Source organism: Corvus brachyrhynchos, unplaced genomic scaffold (genome assembly GCF_000691975.1).
Source record: "Corvus brachyrhynchos isolate BGI_N302 unplaced genomic scaffold, ASM69197v1 scaffold338, whole genome shotgun sequence".
Taxonomy (NCBI): Eukaryota; Metazoa; Chordata; class Aves; order Passeriformes; family Corvidae; genus Corvus; species Corvus brachyrhynchos.
In genome coordinates this window covers 1057278-1080160 of record NW_008239334.1, presented here as the reverse complement: position 1 = coordinate 1080160, position 22883 = coordinate 1057278, and the positions used below count along the sequence as shown (strand labels likewise).

The 22883-nt window shown below is 47.5% G+C and overlaps 1 protein-coding gene across 5 annotated transcripts in view; it reads left to right on the top strand.

The window, feature by feature from the left end:
• KCND3 (potassium voltage-gated channel subfamily D member 3) overlaps nt 1-22883 on the top strand; it is a 109253-nt gene that overhangs the window by 362 nt on the left and 86008 nt on the right. For 3 of the 5 annotated variants that reach the window (XM_017741135.1, XM_008638959.2, XM_008638958.2), the window contains exon 2: nt 4576-5760. In XM_017741135.1, the coding sequence (XP_017596624.1) occupies nt 4652-5760 (1109 nt within the window). In that variant the 5' untranslated portion in view covers nt 4576-4651. Of the gene's footprint in view, nt 1-293; nt 730-915; nt 1215-4575; nt 5761-22883 lie in introns of those variants that run through there. The other 2 variants (XM_017741133.1, XM_017741134.1) reach the window with 2 other exon arrangements.

The following is a 22883-nucleotide window of genomic DNA, read 5'->3' as shown; positions in this document are numbered from 1 at the left end:
GAAAGATCGGTTTAAATCTGAATGATTTCTTTTTGTTCCTGAATGTAGCCTTCTGCCCTGGCCAAGATGTTGGTTGTAGGTTTGTGATGCCGGAGGAATAGCTCAGTTCCTGGTCCAGAAGGAATCCCTCCTGCCTTGTCCCCGCCTGACCGAGAGCCAGGAGGGACACACAGGGAGCTCCGGGAGAGACCCGCGAAGTTCATCCCATACTTTTCCCCCCTTCATCTCCCCCTTGGCACATTAGCATGCAGGGTAGGCTCTGGTGTGTATTTAACGACTCCATTTGCCGGCGTCTCTGTCAGCTCACACCGCCCTTCTCCAGCCGCGCTCCACCGCCTGCCTCCCTGGACCAGCCGGGTCCAGCTCCGGCCGCGGCCACCCCGGCGGATCTCCCGGACCCGGGTGCCGTTCCCAGCTGGGCTGGGCAGCGAAGGGAAAGCTCCGAGCGGTGCTGGAAGGGAAAGGGGCAACGCGAAGCGAGCTCAGGCGAGAGAGGCAGGGAGAGCCTCCGTCTCGGCAGCAATGAGGGAGAAGCTGTTTAGTCATCTCTCTATATATACTTTCACAATGATGATCACATTTACTGATTGCTTCTGACTGCATTTAGAGAGGGAGTCAAGAGGCAGGCAGCACAGTTCACCTTTTATCCTGAGGAGTGACTGCTCCCCCTTCCTTCCCGTTCCCCACATTCAGCCCTACTTTTGGGCGCCGAGTGTCTTTTCTTGCCAGGTAAGGCAGCGCTGCGAGCCGGCAAGATGGGGTTCTCTGGGCTCGCTGAGAGGGAGGGAGGGGAGAAGTTTGCATGCATGTATCCTAAGCCTGTTGCTTTTGCTCCTAAATCTCCCCAACAGACTGAGGGAGTGAGTGTTTTGCAGAAAGTTTTATTTTCTGGTGTTGCTGTGAAGGAAAAGGAATGTGTGACTGACAGAAGACACCGAGGCTTTAGCTGACATATTTTGCTTTAAAGCAAAGGTGTCTTTGCTGCCTGAGCCTGACCCAACAAGGATAGGAGAGGGAAGAAGGAATGATCTCCAGGCTCTTCACTCCCGTTAGCAGTTTTCATCAAGAAACTTGCAGTATGTTTATCGGTTGGATTTCAGACCAGCCCTGTCTGCTTCTAGAAAGGGAAACACTGAGATTTTTGGTTTGTCTCTGCTCTCTTGAGATGATGAAGAGACACTGATCAGTGTGGCATTGCTGTGGGAGCTGAAGTGGTAAGAATCCATCCTTTATTTCTTGACCCTTTAGGTGAACAGTCATAACTGTTCTCTATCGAGTTTTCCTCCAGAGCTTTCCTGGCCCAGCCTTGGCTGTTGGGGTTTTGTTCCAAACTGGGATGAGACCACGGTGCCCCCGGAGCGGCTGCAGCGGAGTCAGCAGTGGTCGGGAGGGATCCGATGGGGTCGGGAGCCCTGGGAGGGGGACGGAGGGCTCAGGCTCAGACTTTTCTATCAGATTTGCTTGACTGTTTCACTGTCCCCACAGCTACCTAAAGAAAACAGCTTCTTCTCTCTACAGATACTTTTTTAAATCAGGAGGCAAATCATTCTATTTTGTGTACCAGTCTTCTAAATGTCATCAGCAGGGTGCCGGTCTGCTGTCAACCAGTTCCTTTTAAATTACATGCAGAAATTATGGTAATTAAAATTAGAAATATGGATATAGCTAAATATATGCTTGTTAGAATTAAAGTGTGTCTGTTTTCTATGAGAGCTCCAGAGACTGTCAACAGTACATTAGATTTTGAGTCCAGCCAATTGCTCACCAGCCTAAATAGGCTGGTTAGCAGTTACCAAAATCCAATCAGGCAGAAAAGGAGGATTCTTTCTACATTCTGGAATTCTACATTCTAGATAAATTGGTTACTTCATCTTTTTTTTTTTACTCAGCTTAGGTTGTGCAGTTCAGAATTATAAATCCAGTCCTCTCTCTCTCCCAATTTTCTTTCACTTCCTTCAGGGAGTGGTAGAGTTCCAAGGAGTCATGGACAAGAAAAAGCAAAACCTCTGCAAGAGGGAATTTCACTACTCTTCTCACTCTTGTTCCTTCAGATAATTTATAGCTGAAAAAGAGTCATCTTTTGTGTCTTTTGAGGATCAAATGGGACAGATTCAATGTAACTTTGAAAATTAAGCTGGGTGTGCTCTGTTTTCCTATCCCGCCACATCTCTTGGACCCAGAGAAACGGGAACTGAACTTCCACAGAAGAATTCCCCTTTCTTTCTCTTTTGCTTTAATCTCCTGTCCCTTTCATAGCTGAGATATTTATAGCTTCCCCACATATACTGCCAGCATGAAAGGACCCATTTTATCTTTTAAAAATGGATTTAAAAATGTCTAAGTCACTCATGAGTTACCAGTGCTTTATTGGAACAATTATATGTGAAGTATTTATAGTGCCTCAGCAGCTAATGTAGGTAACCTGGAATCCACAACCAAAGTTATGAAAGTACAGAAGAGATTTCTAACGTGGTTCCCCTGAGAAATCAAGGAAGATGAGGATCCAATGTGCTGAAACTGGTCAGGTCACCAGTCAGTCCTGGCAGAAGGACTCTGGTGATGGTGCTAAGTGAAATCAAAACCCAGGGAAGACAGTTTGCCAGCAGGGAAAGCCGGAACGAGATGCCTTTTCTTGGTTTCTCAGTTATTTGCCTGTATATATTTGGTGATTAATGAATGAAATAGTTCTTATTTTGCTGCCTCCTGTTCTTAAATGTTTCATAAAAGGTAAAAGATCCACCACTGGCGGTAGAAAGCTGCAGTCTGAGCCCACTGAGCCCCTGGAGATGCCTTTTCAGCTGAGGGCTGGGGGAGATTTTCAAAGTCATGCAGAGAAAGTTTTCAGTGCTGAGCTCTGCCTCACGCAGATGACAGAGCCTGGTCCCCAGGGTGGCCAGTCTGGCACCATCAACGCAATAAATTCTCTCTTTAGGGGGAGAGAAAAAGTGGTGCTTTGTAATACTGAACAATTCTTTAGAGGGAAATATTGTGGGATGTTTGCTCCAGTGCCATGTAGATGAGCAAAGTGTCTCCTTGGGATAAGCATCACTATGGATTATTATATGTTTCGTAATTGCAAAAGCTCTCAGCAGCAATAAGATGCTCGCACGAGGGATTTCAATTGTCCTTTAGATAGTAAAATTGCAGAGAAAGATGCTCCACATTAAGGTGATGAATGTTAATTTGCCCCGAAGAGGAAGAGCATTTCTGTGAGCACTTCAGTCGTTTTCACCACAGACTGATTCCATCATTTTTTATTCAGTATTTTGATGGCCTGTTGGAATCAATAAGGCTGCAGCCTTACTGGCTGGAATGGCAGCTTTCATGTAAGTTAAAAACTTTAGAGTAAAACTGCCTACAAAGACACAATTAAGCTCTGAGGGCCTGAGTCAGTGGAATCAATGGAATTTCTATTGATAAATTGACTTTTGATAGGGCTCCTAATGCATCTCATATGATGATGGCACCTTTGTTCAGATAACTTCATGGTAGAATTAGAAAAGCTCTAGGGAAGTGAAAGTAAATGCAAGTTAAAACAAAAGTTAATGACTGTAGGAACTCTGACCAAAGATCAGAAAGATAAATTCATGGCTAGATCAGAACACAAAAACTACTCAAACTTCAAGAGAATGTTGGCCTCCAGTGGCTGAGGATCTGGACAACTTGGGATATTTCTCATACAAAAATCCAAGAGTGCAGTAAACATACTTTGTTTCAGCCTAAGAGTCCTTCAGTTCTTCAGCTGAAGGACTTCTGCCCCTGTTAGCCAGGAAACAGGCAAAGCATCTTCCTGCTGGAAAGAAATTCTCCAGCTTTGGAGCCTTCCTTCATTCCGATGTTCTTGGTACTTGGTAGCTTAATCCATCAGCTGTCACACCTGGGATTGAAGCTTACTGGTGCTCAGGTATTCTGAACAAAGTTTCCCCAAAAATCAGAATTTTGCTCTCGTCCAGTGGAGGGCTGCAATATTTCCCAAGAATAAACCCCACCTCTAAATGAAAGAGAGCAGCAGCAAACTGCTGCTGAGGCCAGGCCTAGCATTAAAGATGGAAGACAACTGGTGAAAACCAGAGAAAACTTTCCATTTCTTTCAACTAAAGATGTTCTTAGTGCGAGGTTCAGAACATACTGAGCTTCTTTAGGACTGGAAATGCAGCTAAGCCCAGTCGCGGGTTTTCGTGGTGTACGATTCCACTGCAGGCTGATTTCACTGGAGTTCCCGGCTCTTTCTTGACAGCTGTAGTTAAACTGATGAGCACATGAGGCTTACACCTGGGGAATTATGGATTAGTCTTGTTTGTGAGGAAGCAAATATAAATTACTGTGTTTATGCTACTTTTAAAATGCTTTTAATGAGGAATCATTTGCTATTCAAAATTTCAATCCATAATAATGCCATAACCCCGCTGAGCTGATTATCATGTGCCTTGTTCAGCATCATTCTTCACCTGGGAGGTGGGGGCAAGCCAGTGGTTTTAAATTCTCGCGTCTGTGCTGATCCTGGACTCTTCAACCCAACGGGGCAGGACGCCCCGTGTGACTGTGTGCTGTGTTCTCTTCTGTTTTGTGTTTTAGATGGAACTGGTCTGACTCCCAGCAGGTCCCAGGAACATCCCAAGCCTCATCTCCAGTAACACGGCCTGGGCTCATCATGGCAGCAGGAGTAGCAGCGTGGTTGCCCTTCGCCAGGGCAGCTGCCATAGGATGGATGCCAGTGGCCAACTGTCCCATGCCACTGGCTCCAACGGAGAAAAATAAGAGGCAAGATGAGCTGATCATCCTCAATGTGAGTGGCAGGCGCTTCCAGACCTGGAGGACTACACTGGAGAGGTACCCGGACACTCTCCTGGGCAGCACAGAGAAGGAGTTCTTCTTCAACGAAGACACCAAGGAATACTTCTTTGACCGGGACCCCGAGGTCTTCAGGTGCATCCTCAATTTTTATAGAACTGGCAAGCTGCACTACCCCAGGTACGAGTGCATCTCTGCTTACGACGAAGAGCTCGCCTTCTACGGGATCCTCCCTGAAATCATCGGGGACTGCTGCTACGAAGAGTACAAGGACAGGAAGCGGGAGAACGCAGAGCGGCTGATGGATGACAACGACTCCGAGAACAACCAGGAGGGCTCCATGCCCTCGCTGAGCTTCCGGCAGACCATGTGGCGAGCCTTCGAGAACCCCCACACCAGCACCTTAGCCTTAGTCTTTTACTACGTCACCGGGTTCTTTATCGCCGTCTCTGTGATCACCAACGTCGTGGAAACCGTGCCCTGCGGCACCGTGCCGGGGAACAAGGAGCTGCCCTGTGGGGAGCGCTACGCGGTGGCTTTCTTTTGCCTGGACACGGCGTGCGTGATGATCTTCACCGTCGAGTACCTGTTGAGACTCTTTGCGGCGCCGAGCCGCTACCGCTTCATCCGCAGCGTGATGAGCATCATCGACGTGGTGGCCATCATGCCCTACTACATTGGCCTGGTGATGACCAACAACGAGGACGTCAGTGGAGCCTTTGTCACACTAAGGGTTTTTAGGGTTTTCAGGATTTTCAAGTTCTCTCGCCATTCCCAAGGCCTGAGAATCTTGGGCTACACTTTGAAGAGCTGTGCCTCCGAGCTTGGCTTTCTCCTCTTTTCCCTCACTATGGCAATCATCATCTTTGCAACTGTGATGTTTTATGCAGAGAAAGGGTCCTCGGCAAGCAAATTCACCAGTATTCCTGCTTCCTTTTGGTACACTATTGTAACCATGACAACACTGGGGTGAGTATTACTTTTCCTTTTCCTGAGCAGCAGGCAAGCATGTACTGGGAGCTTGACTTCAGCTCCTCCTCAGCATTTTCCTGGGTGCATGTTCAAGAAGGGGCTCGAAGTGTTGAGGGTTTGATTGTTCTTTGCCTTACAACTCCTGCAATTTGTGTGCAGTTGTATAAACCAGAAAAAGCACTTACACCCACTTGGCAAATGCTCGGCACCACGGTAAATGAGTGCAGGAGGAGCAAGGTGGTGGAGTAGCAGGTCCTGATTCATTTTTGCAGGAGGGAAAAGCTGACCCGAGTGCAAGGGGCTGGGAGAGAGAGCTCTGCTCTCTCTGACATTCACTCCAGCCATGCCGTTCACACAAAGCTGCTGATGTATCTGTTGTGTCTCGTTGCGGTGTCAGTCGTTGTTTCTTCACTTGACTTGCCAGGAACTACAGATTTGCTGAACTCAAGTGGATGTTGTGGGTCGCCGTACTGAAAATACTCAGTGATGGCCAGGACATGATCTGGTTTCTACTTAATCGAGCAGGATAGGGGCTTCTTGTCTGTGTTTAGCTGTGAGTTTGAAAACTGAGTGTGCTGCAGCAGTTGCAGTAGAATTTCAAACATTACCATGGACAGGTACAAAGATAATGAAATCAAAGCAAGGGGAATGTAGCCTGGAGGGCACTTTTCCCCCTTATATTTCATTTCCGTCTTACAGATGTTGCGACTGAGATTATAGATTTGAGCTTCTGCTGCTCTGAACTAAAACCTCTGCGAGCAGAACGGCCAAACCCTCACCCTGACAAGGTTATGTAGAGGAAAGTAGGCATTGCAGGCTGCTGCTTTGGGCGCACACAAAGTCAGGATCAAGTGCAATCTCTGCATCCCATTCGTATGGGAAATTTAGAGTTACTTTGCAAAGAGGTTTCCCACTGGAGAGTTCACACAGTTTAATATTCAGAGGTAGACAATTCTCCTCCTTGTAATGCAGTGACCACTTTTTCTCTAAACTGCTTTTGATTTTAAACACTACTCTGTGCCTATTATACATGAACAGGCTCACAGTAGCACTTTTAAATTATTAAAATCATAATTCAGCTGTCAGAAAGGCGCCGAATCTGGGCATATGACAACTGAAAGTCTGAATTTCTTCATTAGGTGAAATGTAGAACCTGTTTGTCATAGTCACCTAAAGATCTCTTATTCTTCCTTTTTAATATCGAAGCAAAGTTTGCAAATTTATGGCAAAAGCTGTTCCTTACCCTGGGAAGGCCAGCGCTTACTTAGAAATCAAAGCTGGGCTTTGCATCCCAGCACTGCCCCACGCTGTAGCTCAACTTCCCATATTCTGACTGGTCCATACTGGTCTGTTCCCTGCCCATCCCCACCACTGTGTCTGATCAGCTTCAGGGGGACACCTGCCTGGGGTGGCTCCTTCACGTGTCTCTGCACAAGGGGAGATGCGTGAAAATCCAGTTCTATTTTCAGATTCCTGTTTAATAATGATCACACCCATCCTACAGGCCTGCACCCATTCACGCTCGTGCTGTTACATCTTTGTGACAGGAGACTTGGGGCCGAGGGGCCGTCCTGTGCTGCTTGGGAACAGCCCCAGTACGTGCAGAATGTGCTGGAGAGCAGCTGAGGCTCTGCTCCCGCCAGGGCAGTGCCTTGGTTTGCATCCCTTTCCCTCCCTTTCTGAACACAGGGACAGACCCGAGTGCTCCCAAGGACCTCAGAGGGTTCTCAATTTGTTGTAATCACAGAAATCATAGAGGTACAAGTGCTGGAAATGAGCTGACACGGATTTAAGAAATTAGACATTTAAACATGGCCTTGTAAGGGTTCATTGGAAAGGGACCTATAAAAGGCTGTCAAAGTCTTAAAACTGAGACTTCTGGTGTTGCTGATTTGGGACTTTGTAGTGGTTTGGTCATTTTAGGTCATTTCCACCTTCCTGACTCCCATCCTCCTGGAGGAGTTCACCACCCAGGGCTAACCCTCCTGGCCCCCTTCATTTCCCCAAAAGTCCTTCCAGTTCTGACAAACTGGCACTTTCAGACAATATTTCATATACATCTCTCTTCAGAAGTCATTTCAATCTGTTTGGAAGGATCTTGTTACTAATGAGAGTCCTGGCAATTCCTCCTGCACAGACGCTGCCAGAAATGCAGCCAAGGTCTCCAACGTGCTCCCTAATCCATCAGACTTCCCCTCCTCAGTGCTGGCCACTTCACTGCTTGGATTTCAGCAGCACTCAGAGCTTTTATCGAGATCTTAAATATTTCCTGCCTTTTGCCCTTAATAATTCAGCCAGCATTTAAAACAAGAAACTATAAAGCACAACAGTTTTTAACTCAAAACCATACATATATATATATATACATATACATATATATATGTAGCTTGCTTTCACCACCAGTACGTTTAAATCCAGGTAAGTGAGGGTTTCCCTGATGCTGGAATCTCAGCATTGCTTTGACAGAGTGCCTTAGAGGAGTGATCTGGAACATGCAGGATAACTTCTTCCCTGTTACTAAGATTAGCTCCATTTGTATAAAACAAAAGTTTACTTACAGCAAACAACCAAAGCGAACAGTAGGAGACCATAAACCCTCCCCCTGTACTGTGCATCCGCTGCTCTCCCAGATTCCCAAGTATCTTTAGGATACAATCACATTTCCAGATTGTCTTGTAAAAAAAAGGCAATAAAAGTGTTTTTCTTCTTGAAGGTGAAGCCCAGCATCAATAAATAACCGCTGCTTTTGGTGGGGTTACCATGCAAATCAGTTTAGAGAAATTCGGGATGGCTTTGGGGCTCCTTAGGCAGTTAACAGCCCAGGGAGACAGGTACAGCAGCTTTTCTGGAGTGGGAAACAAAGCAAAGGAATTAAATTATACTGACCCTGCATCTCTGATCCCTCTGCTGTGCTCATCAGCCCTGGTTTAACAGAGACTGTTTTTAATTTAACACGATTTAAATTTTGCTCAGGAGGCTTTATAATGAAAGCATTATTCTTGGGTGCATCTTAAATCAATCTGAATTACTGAAACAACTATTCAAAATTAATTCAAAATCGGCTCTCCAGTTCATGCAGAAACATTTTTCTCAAGAGGCCAACAGCTCCCATCTCCTCTCTCGTCCCTCTCGAAAGCCCCAGTGCAATGAGCTCTGCCTTTGCCAGACCCTTCCTGTGTTCTGTGGGGGGTTCTGACCCCTGGGACCCCCCGCTCGGGAATGCAAGTGCTGCCAAGAGCAGCAGAGGAGCGGTCCCTGTCCTGGCTTTCAGCTAATTCCATATGCGATCACTGGGTTTACATCTATAGGTAAATGTGTTAATTAGAGTGAATTTGGTTCCCTTGTTACCAGTGCATTGGTTTTCATGGAATCATAGAGTGGCTGGGGTAGGAAGGAACCTTAAAGGCTACCTCATTCCAACCCTCTGCCATGGGCAGGGACACTTTCCACTAGCCCAGGTTGCTCCAAGCCCCACCCAATATTCAGTTTTATTCACTTTTAGGGAGTGATATGGATGGGGAAGCCTCAGGTTCTGCTGCTGCCCCTCGCGTGCAACACAAACACGAGACCTCTCTCACCCCACTAAACCCCACGCCACTTTTGCCCAGAGAATGTGTTTTTCTAAGCTTTTTAGAGCTGCTTTCATTTCATCTGACAGCAGCAATATGTTTCAGACTCCTAGGCAGTGTCTATGACCTGCAGCAGAGGCATCAAACTGTAGCTGTGAAACCCTGAGTGCCACATCCTCCTGCACCACTGCGGGCACGGAGAGGCTCCCAGGGCCCTGCTGGGCATCACAGGCAGGCTGCCCATGGTGCCCCAGACAGGGGAAGAGAGTCCTGGAATGGTTTGAGTGGGAAGGGACCTTAAAGCCCATCCAGTGCCACCCCTGCCCTGGGCAGGGACACCTCCCACTGTCCCAGGCTGCTCCAAGCCCCGTCCAGCCTGGCCTTGGGCACTGCCAGGGATCCAGGGGCAGCCACAGCTGCTCTGGGCACCCTGTGCCAGGGCCTGCCCACCCTCCCAGGGGACAGTTCCTTCCCAATATCCCATCTGACCCTGCCCTCTCACAGTGGGAAACTATTCCCCCTGTGTCCTGTCAGTCCATGCCCATGTAAAATGTCCTGCTCCAGCTCTCCTGGAGCCCCTTTAGGCACTGTAAGGTGCTATAAGGAGGGAATGTTCCTGGGGGAAATTGTGATTGTCATGGGGGAATTTGAGCCATTTTTGTCAAGAAAGCAGCAGCACCACAGGCCAGGGAACAGAGGCTGGTGCTGGGTTTGGTTTGTCCTTAGGGACATAACTGTGTGGTTTTCTCTTGCATAGAAAGGCTGAGCTCCCTCAGCTCAGCACCCTCGGGGTGCTCCGTGGAGAATCTCTCTGGCTGAGTGTCGCCCTCATAATCTGCAAGAACATAATGGCTTTGAGAGCACTATCCCTCTTTCAGGTTCAGCTGCACTGGTCAATCAGTTTGAAAGACACAGCTCAGTGCACTTGGACAACACAGGCCCATCTGTATAATTCATTTAAGGAACCAGGTTAATGCTGGAAAGTCGATAAAACAGCCCTGCTGGCCTGGTTATGTCAACAGCCTGATCTGGAGAAAGAGCTGAAATTTCTTAGAGGGTTTATTAGCCGAGTGTGTAGAGAGCGGGGATTTGGGGGTAGGGTCTGGTTTGGCTCAGTTTTGCCTCTGTGGAATGTGGATCAGAGAGAACAGGAGCGAACGGGCGCCTGAGCAACTGCCCTGAAAGAAACATCAGTCTCTGTTTTGCTTATTTCTTGGGTTTTCTTTTTTTCTTGGTGTTCGGTTGTGGACAGGAGTGGGGAGGGAGTGTGAGCAGTGCAGTGGCACGTGAGGGCCGTGGTGCCAAAGTGCTGCCAGCTGGGCTGAACCCTGAGCACGTTTCAGCGATTGGTGCCAGGCACCGTGAGAGCAGAGCGAGCTCTGCTCTGATTTCTGCACAGCAAAACCACTCAAGCTGATAGTAACCTTCATTCACCCTCCTTCACGCAGACTAAGAGGAGTTTGCGAAGTAAGGAAAATAATAAATCATCTCTGGAGCACTGCCATTCCCACTCCTCTGGAAAGATTGTTGTTTGGGCCAGGAATCACACTGTGCGTGTCAGGGCTTTGGGAACTGCCATTAAACTGAATCAGGAAAAACTTCTTGAATAGAAACACCACTTTGCATACTTAACATCACCAATGGGAAGAGGGATGAGATGTGGGATGTTTCCTTTGTGAAGGAAGGGGCTGGAATTTCATCACTCTCACCATTTCCCACACAGTCAGCAATTCCTATATCCATGGGCCAAAGAACTACTTGAATTTAATACACACAAGGTCCAATCAAACCATGAATTGATGGAGCTACACAAAGAGGCCATTTCCTTGAGCTTTCATTCTCTTCACTCCGGCTTCATCTTATACCAAACGTGTATCAATTCTCTCCTCCTAATGGATTTACAGATATTGTGTGCGAAATGTCTTTGTATCAGAAACTACAGATGGAACCTTTTCCCTTCACCATCTTGATATAAATCTCAGGCAAGCATCTCATTTTTGAGCTATTTGTATTCACCAGAACCCCAGAAGTATTAAGACACCTTTATTCATTCTCAGAGCAAGTGGAATTCACTGGATTATTTTTTTTCCTCTCTTAAAAAAAAATTATCTATCCTTGTGCTTTTCGTGGCTTTGGATATTTGTAACGATTGCACGTATGTGCAAACGCACCATTTTTAATGTGCAAGACAAAATAACTTGCCTTTAGGGTAACTCATTGTGTGAGAAGTGAATTATTTTGAATAAGGCTAAGAAATGTTGCTGACTAAAATTGTAACGTGACTGCTAAATTTACCAGTGGAAGCCTTGGCAGGGATGCATCTATAGCAACTGATTTACAGATTTTTTTCTGATCTCCTCTTTCTTTTTTTCCCCCTTTTCTTTCTAACCTGCCTTACAGTAAGTGCCTGAGAAATACAGATTAAAGATAACATTGCATTTTCATTGGAGATGAAGGGAAGTGATTGGCATGCTGACTGGATCTGGGCTATTTTTAGTCGCATAAAATGATAATTTCATAACAGAGCTGACCCAGTAAAAGTAATCAGTTTACAGACATCAGCTGAAAATAAGGGACAGAGTAGCCACTGTCAGTCAGAGAGCAGAGAGAGGGGAAGAGAAGTTAAAGGCCCTGCAACAAATTAGCCAAAACTAATTACGTGTCTCAGCTGATTACAGCCCATGGGAGTGGACAGGGAGAGGAGCACAGGGAGCTGCTGAGTGCCCCTAGTCTCTGCAGGAGCTTCATCCCGCCAACACCCATCTTCATCCTCACAGGGACATCCAGGCCCCACATCCTTGCCCAGCCCTGCTCCCTTGGCACGGGTTTAGCATGGGGCACGAACCTGAGATAAACCCCCGCCATATTTTGATGTCAGGAAAATAACAAGAGAAGTTTTTACTGCAATTTCTTAAGGGATCTGTGCTTTCAAGAGAATGAAGTGACAGGGCAAGGGGGAATGGCTTCAAAATGCAAGAGAGTAGGTTTAGATTGGATATTGGGGAGAAATGTGAGGGTGGGCAGGCCCTGGCACAGGGTGCCAGAGCAGCTGTGGCTGCCCCTGGATCCCTGGCAGTGCCCAAGGCCAGGCTGGACTGGGCTTGGAGCAGCCTGGGACAGTGGGAGGTGTCCCTGCCCATGGAGGATTAAAAACAAGATGATCTTTAAAGTCTTTTCCACCTCAAACCAATCTGTGATTCTGGGTATGGGGATACCTGTGACAAAAGCCGGCCTATGTCCAGGCTGTGTCCCAGGCGCTGTAATGGAATCACCTCATCAAGAAAAAAAAAATACAAAAAAGTGTAAGATAAACAGAGAAACTTTTCCTGAGCATGAACCAGCACCTTTCCCTGCCAGCCATCTCACACCCAGCTCGGCACCTCGGTGCTCACGGAACATTTACCCTCTGATCCACGGAACGGGTTTGGTGTCAGGGGAAGCAATGAACCATTGGCACTGAACACAGGTTGTGGCTTCCTGCCCTTGTCCCCGGTGCCTGCAGAGCACACAGGAGCTGCCCAAGCTCACTGCCAGAGGATGGGGCAGGCTTATGGTTTATTTATCTTTATCACGGCACAAGCTCCAGACGGCGATATCCGAGCGGGGCAGCCGGTGCTGGCACTGCCCGTGGACAAAGTGCAGCCACAGGAGCAGGGCCAGCCCCAGGCAGCTCTCGAGGCTCAGGCAAGGCTGCTGGCAGTGATATCCCATCGTGAGCATCGCTGCTCTGTAGAAGTTGAAGAGGAAAAGAGCTGCAGTTTGGTCCTTTACCCACTGCTTCCCACTCTCGCTGCTTCACCACCCAGCACAGAATTTTTCTTCTGTCAAATCCCACCACATCCATCATGAATTTGTTAATATTTTCCTCCAGTGAAGGCAGATGAATGTTTTTCCTACAGACCAGAAGACAGGCAGCATTCAGCCAAGCTCTGCCTTCTCCTGGACAGACAATGCCTGCAGAAACAGATTGTGTCTCTTTAACTATTTACCACTGCTACATTACAACACACTCAAGGGCTGTAATTCACCTCTTAAAGTTACAAGTAAGTGTGGAAGAGGTATTTTAAAATCAATATCTAACAGAATGCCATTGTTCCAACATTAAAACCTGCTGGGAAATTACTGGGAGGCATGTGGCAAGTCAAATCACTGCCTGCCAGAGGAGGAAACAATTCATTACTCCTTTTAAAGGTGCAAGCCTTTACTGGCTTTTCATTCTGCTTTGCAGCCTCAGAAATTACGCTGGAGCATCTGGCTCCTTCTTTCCCTCATTCTTCCCTGATTTCGCTCTTTTGTTCTGCCTTTCCATTGTGGGTTTTTCTTACTTTCCACACGGGGCCGTGCGGCGTTCGGGGCTGGCGCCGGGCGCTGCCAGGGCATTGTCCCCGCTGTCACTCCCGATGTCGAGTGGCAGCTCTGAGGATGAATTGCCTCTCACCGCTAAAAGCATCTGCGAGGAGCAGCAGCGAAGCCGAGCCGGGCAGGCACTCAAAGCCATTTCCCGAGCTGCCCTTCCCGCTCCGCTCCGGGAGCACTGGAGCGGCTTCGCCCGGGGAAGCTGCTGCTTTCATCTCGGGCTGCCATCTGCAGCACAACTAAAACACAGATCAGCTTAACTTTTTGCCTTCAGGACTTTGCGAAATTTGGCTGATGTGCATGCCCAATAAAGGCCTTGAGGAGGATTGTTTGCCTCTAAAGAGAGGAGTCCTGCGGAATGAGGCTACGGGCCCCTGGAAGCTGAGCTGGAGCAGGGCTGCTGAGGGCTCGGTGGATCTGTGCTGTGGAGCCTCCTCATAAAAAGGTCAAATAATTCGAGTAATAAGTCTTAAACACACAGAGGGAGGCAGCTGCTGTTGCTGAATGTGCACCGCGTTGGGGTTTGCTGAACACCCTGGCACCCCCGAAGCTCCCCAGCCTCGCCCAGTCTGCTGGGGTCACTTTGAACAGCTCCTGGTAGCCCAATCACACATCCCCAGCACTGCGAAGAGCCCCTTGCTGTATTCCTGGTGTCCGTGTGACTCCCCTTTGCCATCGAAAAGTCACAAACTGCTGCTGTTTTTCTCATCCTGCCTGTAGACACAGGGTTCCACATCAGATGTGAAAACAGCAGATGATAAAATCTTGAGTCACTTTCAGCCTTTAATATGCAAATATGCAGCCTTGATAACAAGATTGCACCCCAGCACCAGGCAGCCCTTTTTTTCCTTTTTTATGCTAAGGAAAACACTTCTTACTATCATTTAGTTTTGCTTGTATCTCATGTAGTTAGAATCATGGAATCCCAGAAGGGTTTGGGTTGGAAAATCTCCTCCATTCCCACCCCCTCCAATGGGCAGGGACACCTTCCACTATCCCAGAGCCCCATCCAACCTGGCCTTGGCACTTCCAGGGATGGGGCCACAATCCTCAATTCCATGTCTGTACGCTCCACATGCACTTCTGGGGTGTAATTTGGAGACAACACATGCACATTTTTCTCTGTATTTGTATGATCTGGAGCACAAGGGAGCCATCCTCCTCAAATATTAATTACAGTCACTGTGGTAAGAACAAAAATAGCATTTTATTTTTCAATGGAAAAGGATTGTGCAAGCCAGCTCTTCTCACAACCTGGGCAGAAGTAAGCGGTCTTCAAAGGGAAAGCTAAAGTGAGACAAAGCTGCTCTGAGCTGCTTTCTCCTGAGTCCATCTACTTTGGGGTCTTAGTTTGGACCAGGAATGCTCCGTGGAAGCAAACCCAGCCCTCCTGTCCCCGCTGCAGTTTGGCTCCCAGTGCAGAGCACGAGGACCGATCCCTCCTGGACGAAATACCCCTGGAAGAGGCACTCCAAGAACACTTGATGTGCTCTTACTGCTGATGGGCTTTCAAGCACTGAGCAGAACAGGTCTGGCCTCCAATGAATAGTCCCCAGGTGTGTGCAGGGGACGCCCAGAACTCTGCTCCAGCTCCTGAAAGAGCTCAAAACTCATTCTCAATTATAATCCTGTTTTAGTCGGGCTTTTTTGATGTTTACATCATTTCTTGGGCTTTGTCATCAATATTAATGTGGGAAAAGCTCCACTTGCTTCTTTCTGCCTCTCGTGAGGGAAGATGGGAACAGGCTCTGACACCTCCGTTACTCCACTGCATCAGAGCCTTTTTCTAGTAGTCAGCGTCTGAAATGAGTAGAAACAGCACCTAAATTTACCACTTTGAGCACGAATCAATGAAGCATTATTGCCAACACATTCTTCACTGTCACACATCTCAGTTGTGCTGCTGGTTCAGGAAGATTTAAAACCCCGTCTCCCACCCAGCTTTGCATCTGAGATACCCTTTTTACCAATCTCGCTCTCTTATCTCTGCATAATTAACCAAAATATGAAATTCCCAGCTTCTGCCATGCCTGTGTGTGCTTCAGAACTTCCCCCAAGACCACAGGATTGTGTGCAGATGGGCAATCACGGGCAGCTCGCAGGAGGCAATCACAACTTTTACTTGGTGCCTCTTTCGTTTTCCTGCCTACTTACATCTGCCCAACCGTCTGTTCATCAATCCTGGGAGCATCCATCACGGAATAGGATGAGTCCTACTGAGTCAGACACTCTGCTTCAGTTCATGAAATGAGCTGGCAAGATATTCTAGCCCTGGCACACTCGATGCAGAAGATTTCAGCCCTCTTAGATGTTTTTCTGCTAGAGAGGAATAGCAGGCCAGATTAAATAATAGAAACAGTCATTCAGCAAAGCAGCCATTGAATGAAAACATGGGAAATGGATGATATTAGGTAAAAGTCATCCCTCTAGCTAAGGGTCAGGACGAGTAGTAAGCTGGGCTGAAGGGACACAAGATTTTGGGCTGGAGAGGGCTGAGCAGGATGAATTCCACCACTAATGAGCTTAGCGAATAAGCTCATTATCTAATGAGCTCTATTGAACAAGCTTGAATTCCTGCCTGGGGAAAGCCCTGCTACAGATCAAACATAGGTAAACAGCTCCATCAGTTTACACACAGACAGGCATCTGAAGCACAGCAGCAAACTCAGGGTCATTGGCTGAGCCTTTCCCGAAGGTGTGGATGTCAGGAAGGATCAGAAAAGCAGCAAAGAGCAGAGGCTCTTTTCCAGTTCTGTCCTTTCTGCTCAAACTGGGACACGAACGAGGATGCACGGACACAACTCGTCACCACACCCGTGGCCTGTAACTTTCCTTCACCATTTACATCAGGCTGCTCCACCCTGCTCCTAAGACACTGCAGAGCTGGACTAGGAAACCTCCAAAGGACCAAGACTGTAACCAAAAATGCTCCCGAAATGCTTCATCTCTGTGAATCTCCATCTAAAACCCCAGCCTTGCTTTGGCGCCTGGGGAGATCTGCCAGAGCAGATGCCAATTCCGAGGGTTTGGAAAAGGCCCAAAGGAAATCTCACATCCACACTGCCTCGTGGACAATTTATTGCCCAGAAAGGCAGAGAGGAGTCTTGGAGTGCCTGTAAGGAATGGCCCATCATCCCCACAGGCTGCTTAGTGCAGTTTTCAGTTCTCATGACTTGGAAGTGAAAAGGGAAAATGGGATTTCAGAAAAGGAGAAGGGATCTACAGATGAAATCTTCATTTTGACTTCACATAGCATCATTTGCATTTATTTTTACCATTTCTTCTTAGATTTTCAGCACATACTGAAATATTGTCTAAAGCATTCGTTTCCTGTAGTTGTGCCACTCCAAAACCTTGGCACTGTCCATCATTTGTCTGTTACCATCTGAGCAGGGCAAAAAAATGTTGGAAGAGGAAAAGGGAAGGAAAATACATGAGCTTTCCAGTAAAATATAATGGCTAGGTTCGTGGGAGAAAAAGATTTTGAGTAGAATATGGGTGTTCAGTGTTTAAAAATATATATCTTTAAAGCTCTGCACGCATGCCCTGAAGTGCACAGCCCAGGGTAAACAAACGCAGGCAGCTCCTTGTACGTGTCAGGATATATTCACATGATTGCAGCAGGAAAGTCTGGCACCAAATGTACTGTGAACCGAAAATGAATTTCAGCAGCTTTTATGATTCATTTTTTGTCAGAAACAAAGGCTGTGGCTGGAGCTGCTCATGTGCCGTGTCCAGCGGTGCCAGCAGCACAAACCCTGCATGCAGGAAAGGCTGTGGCTGTGTGTCCTTCCAGGGGGGTTCTGGCAGCTTGGACACCCCCTTGGAATGTCATCTGTGAACTCATTTCTGCTGGTGCTGCCCACTCTGGTCCCAAGGTGCAGGGGAGTCACTCTGTGACAGCCATGAGTCACAGCAGGGAAAACAAGTGCTGCTGGCAGGGAAACTGCCTTGGAATAGGCCAGGGTGGGGCCTTTATGCACTGGTTTTATGGGAAAGCCGTCATGGCAGGAGATGCCTCCTGGGGCAGGTCCTCTCAGAGCCCCATCTCATCATTCCTGTTTGCCAGGGCTTCCCTGGGGCCTCGGGGAGGTGCTGATCCCCAGCTCCCTGTGTCAGCTGCACTCCCGTTAAGGCGCTTAAGAAAACTGTTGGATAGAATTTCTGTGCCATTAATAACTGCTTCCCTAGCAATAGCAAAACAGAGTGGGCAGCCAGCACATCCACCGCCTATGGCACGTGACTGTACAGTAAATTAAATCCACCCGTTAAATCACCACAAACTGAGAGAAAGGACATTTATCTGAACATCCCTGGATGCCAAGTGCTTTGTTTGCAAGGTGAAATACTCAGGATGAAAACAATTGGTGGCTAAAAGCAAGTCAGACAAGGATTTCACAGAATCACAGAATATCCTAAGCTGGAAGGGACCCATGAGGAGCATCAAGTCCAACTCGTGGCCCTGCACCCACGGCAGGAGGGCCAGAATGAGAGGAGCTTTTAAGATCCCTTCCAACCCGAACCGTTCCATGATTCTGTGAATTCCCAGCCCTCTGGAATTAATCAGGTAAACGTGCACAGTCAGCTGTCCCTCTCATCCACGCTTGGGTTGCTGCAGTTACAGTTCTGCTGCCAGCCAGGCTCTGTCCCCAGCACACAGCTCAGAGTGGCCCAGAGAGAGAAGGGGACGTGGTCACCCAGCGAGTGGGACAGGAACCAGCTCCAGTGGCTTCCTTCCAAACGTGTGTGCAATCTAAACAAAACATCAAAGAACTCCACCTCCTCTCACAGATAAAAGGAGAGAATGGTGAAAAAAATCACAGAGCATTTTAGACGGCAGAATGAAAGACGTTCCACAGGTCTGGGTTTTCCGGCTTTGTAGGGAACATGATTTAGCAAAATGCAAACAGGAGTTGTTTCTCTCCCAGACGTTGATTTATTATTTAATACAGAAATACTATAAATAGCAAATCTGCAGAATCATCCAGCCAAGGAAGGGAGGGATGCATGTGCAGAGCCCCACACATCTCAGCAGGCTGTGCCAGAAGGTTGTCAGGCGGCGCAGCCGGGGCTGTTCCACACCTGCCATGAGCTCCCAGCGATTTCTGTCACTGTGCTGCCCTTTCCTCAGATTCAACTTCACCCATGAATTATTGGTTTTAACAGATTATAGTTACACTTCTAGCCAGAAGGGAAGCCAGTTCATCTGTGCACCAGGCTGTGTTTTAAGTCAGACTCTGCCATGGCCCAGGCAGTTGGGCATTCCTCAGTATTTTACCCAGTGACTTATTCAAGTGGAATAGATGCACTCTGTGACAAGTGCTGCCACACAGGATGGAAACTGCTAAATAACAGCAAAATCAGCTCATTTAAGCTACAGTATAATGTAAGGTTTGGGCTTTTACTATATAATCCATTTTAAAGTACTCTTAGATATGTTGCTCTATGGTAAAATTGGATTTTTAGCAAAAATATAGCCCAAATGCTCAGCATAACAAACTGTAATCACAGCAGTCAGTTTGCCATTGAAGATGCAATGCATCCTCTAGATCTTTTTTTTCCACTTATCTTTTGAATGCAATTTTCTGTCCCACTCTGTTGAAGACCAGGCTAAATCAATGAAATAAAAATAGTGTTGTAATATTATATCCTGTGGCTAAAGACTAACGTTGCCTCTAGTCAGGAGCTGTAAAAGTGATAAACCCAAACCAGATTTCATGGAACTCTGCAGGTCTTTGAGTGTCTTTCTCTCTGCTTGTCAGAGGAACAAGGCACTGAACCCCTTTGACACCACCCCTGACTTTCAGTTGTTCCAGATCCCTTGTCCACAAAAAAAACCCCACCTTTATCAAGAGCACCACATCTTCAGGTACAGAATAGTGATTTCAAGGCTTTTAAATTGCATTTGCATCCATTTCAGAAGAGCTTCTTGGTTTTCTTAAATAATCTGACCTTTCACAGGACAGAGCATCTGCCTTCCCTCAGCTGCCAACCTGTTCACACACAGGGCGAGGTGTCCCAGGCCCAGGTGAACGGACAACAGGCACTTAAAAATAGGGATTAATACCAACTATTAATATGCAATCCTGAAGTCCCATGAGCAGAGTGAGTGTATCCATGACCCTACAGGGATTTGCTTGGGAGTAAATCAGATTGAGAGGATATGAATAGGCTTCTTGAGGATTATGTGTAAGATGTGAAAAGCAACCGCACCACCAGATATGGTAAAACATAACCATAAAACAAAGCACTGAAGGCCTGAAGAATTTGGCATTGAAGCACAGGGATTTTTAAATTTCAGATATGGTAGAAAAGTATATCCTTCTTGCAAACAACCCTCCAGTACTGAGTGGTAGGAAAAACCCATAGGTCTGAGGAAAGACACAGCAGAGGGACAGGTCTCCTCTGCCCAGCACATCTTTTCCAAATTCTTTTTCTTTCTTGGTATTCAAACTTGTACATAATTCAAGAGGAGCTCATTATGTGCTGCTTGAACAGGGGAAACAACAGGGCTGGGCCTGTGTATGTTTTGCTTGTCATTCATTTCTGAAAAGTATCACGTGTGGGGACTTTACAACAAAATCATCCTCATTTCTTAGTACAGAGACAAAAAGTTGCTCCTGATGTGCTGATACACTCCAAGTTTGATCTGGGACTGGTCAGCCCTCAAGAGGAATTCAGCCCTTCTTGGAGGCCCCTGTGCTGGGCAGGTCCTGTCTGGGCTGACGTGACTGGAACGGGCTGAATCCTGCTCTGAGGAGACACCTGGAGCACGTCACACCCCACAAGGAGCGGTAGCAAATGAAGCCTAAATTTGCAGAGATTTGGCTGATGAAGAGATTGCATTCAGCTGTCAGGGAAAGGCCTTTTCCTTCTCCCCGCATGCCCCCCGCGGTCACAGATCACTCACAGCAGCGTGGCAGGAGGGTTCTCTGAACCGAAGGGGTTTTGGCTTTTTGCCCACCGTGAGTAATGGGCTTTGTCAGGAATGATCTATTTAAAAACCAAGCACTGCCCAGGGTTGTCTTTCAGACAGACACAACCGTTCTCGAGGCACCACTGCGAGCACCCAGTGAGGCCCTGGGCCCACGCAGAGGTGACCAGGGCTGCCCTCGGCTTGTGGCCACCACCACGGACACGGATCCTTGTGGCCACCCCTGCACACTCCCACACTGCATCAGCATTCCCAGGGACACGGGGAAAGGGAACACAGTGAGAGCACAAGAGGTTAAGGATAAATTGCGTATTTCCTTCCCCAGATCCTGTCACTACAGGGAGAGCATCTCTCCTGCTCACTCCTCATCCGTCCTGTCCTCAGCTCAGGAATGGGAGCTGCCCAGCAGGGCAGCACAGCTCAAAACCACTTTTCTTCTGTCCCACTCTGGTGTTCGTGCCACTGCAAGCTCAGGGGGTTAATTCCTAAGCCTAAAAGACTCTTTTTTAGGGAGTTAGGGAGAAAAGAGCTGCTACAGAAAGAAAAGAGCTTCCAAGGGCTGGGCATTTCTGCTGCCTCTCCTGCTGCTTCTTTTCATGATATGCATCCTCCCAAAGTGTCATTTTTTCCCTCCAAGCCACGCAGTGATTTTGTGGCTCTGTTTTGGGACTGGTTTAGAGGGGAAGTGCCGGTGCTGAGCATGGTGGGGGACCTGAGCACAGAGCTGCCTCCAGCAGCTGCCAGGGCTGTGACGTGGGACAGCTCCGCGGCCACAGCCGCTGTCGGAGGCGATTTCAGGGACGTGAGATGATTTCAGAGACTGATATTCTCCCAGCTCACTATTGACACATGGGATGGGTAAATGAGATTTGCTTTGGCATCTCATTCACTTCTCAATCCATCTTCTCTAGTACTTTTCTCCCCTCCAGCTGCACATGGAAAGGTCAATCAGTTTAATTACAGATGTGAGACACGTCAGCACCATTTGCAACCCAAAGTGTGCTCATGCAGCTGCCACTCTTGCACACTCCTACTGACTTTTGCACCAGATATAATAGCAACAGGTTCCTTTGCAGTCAAGAAACCTCTCCACGTATCACTGGACTGATAACAAAAGGAATAAATAACTCAGGAGAAGTGAATTTTAATGACATTTCTGTACCAAGTCTGTCAGAGTACACTACAACCATTTATTCAAGTTCACTGCCTCCCCAGATAAACACTGACATCTCTATTTTGCAGGTGTAAAATCCAAGTCAGAGAAAGACTGAACTTCTACACAACCCACACAATAAAGAATTCCCTGCAGCTGCTTTGGGGCACATTTCTCAGTGGAGCAGGGGAACCTGTGCACTCCCTCAGCCCAGCACCTCCTCCAGAACCACGGCCTGAGGCAGCTTTGATCAAATCATCCTCTGTTTCTATAAAGACCTTGATGTCCACAGAAGGTGACCAGAACAGGTCACCTCCTGCAGACAGGCAAGGGGTGGCACTGAGATTTTCTGATGTGTGTTCAGAGTCAGTCTGGCACCTTTCCACCTGTAATTTTCTTGCTCATTACCAGAACATCTGTAAATTCTGCTGCCCAGGTGGGTCGTTTTGACACCGCTCATTTCAGTTCTGTTCCCCCACATTCACGACCCTTTGAAGAGCAGAGGCACAAATCCATTAAGGAGCTGTTTATTAAGGACGACTGAGACTGGTGTGTTGTTTCTATCCCTTTAGAGAAATCCACAAAGTTCTACAGGGGTCAAAACAAACACACAAATTCATGAACAGCAGCTGCCTCAGCCTTCCGAAAGGACTTTGTAGCATTCCAGGAACTCGCACTGCAGTATAAACTTCACTTTGAAATAAAGGACACTTTGTGATTTTTAATTGCCTCCTAACCTTTCATTAATTGGGCTTTATGCAGTGAGCAACATCACAATAATAGGTCTGCACCCTCTGTGCAGAATGCAAATGGGCCACAATGAGGGGAGAGCACCTGACTATGCCAAGCCCCAGCCACAGCAGGAGCTCATGGTCTCACCCACCACAACAGAGACTTCCTAATTATCCAGTGGCCTTTGTTTCACTGGAATTGCTTTCAAAACAAGCAACATCTGAAGAGCATTCCCGACACACCACAGATTTTGGCATTTGCTCATTGGAGAGGCACAGAACAGCTCTACAAAGTGATGTCTTTCGGCAGCTCTGAAAAGTCACATTTGAAATTTATTTCCATAATAATGAGTCTAGTGAACAATTTTGTCAGAAAG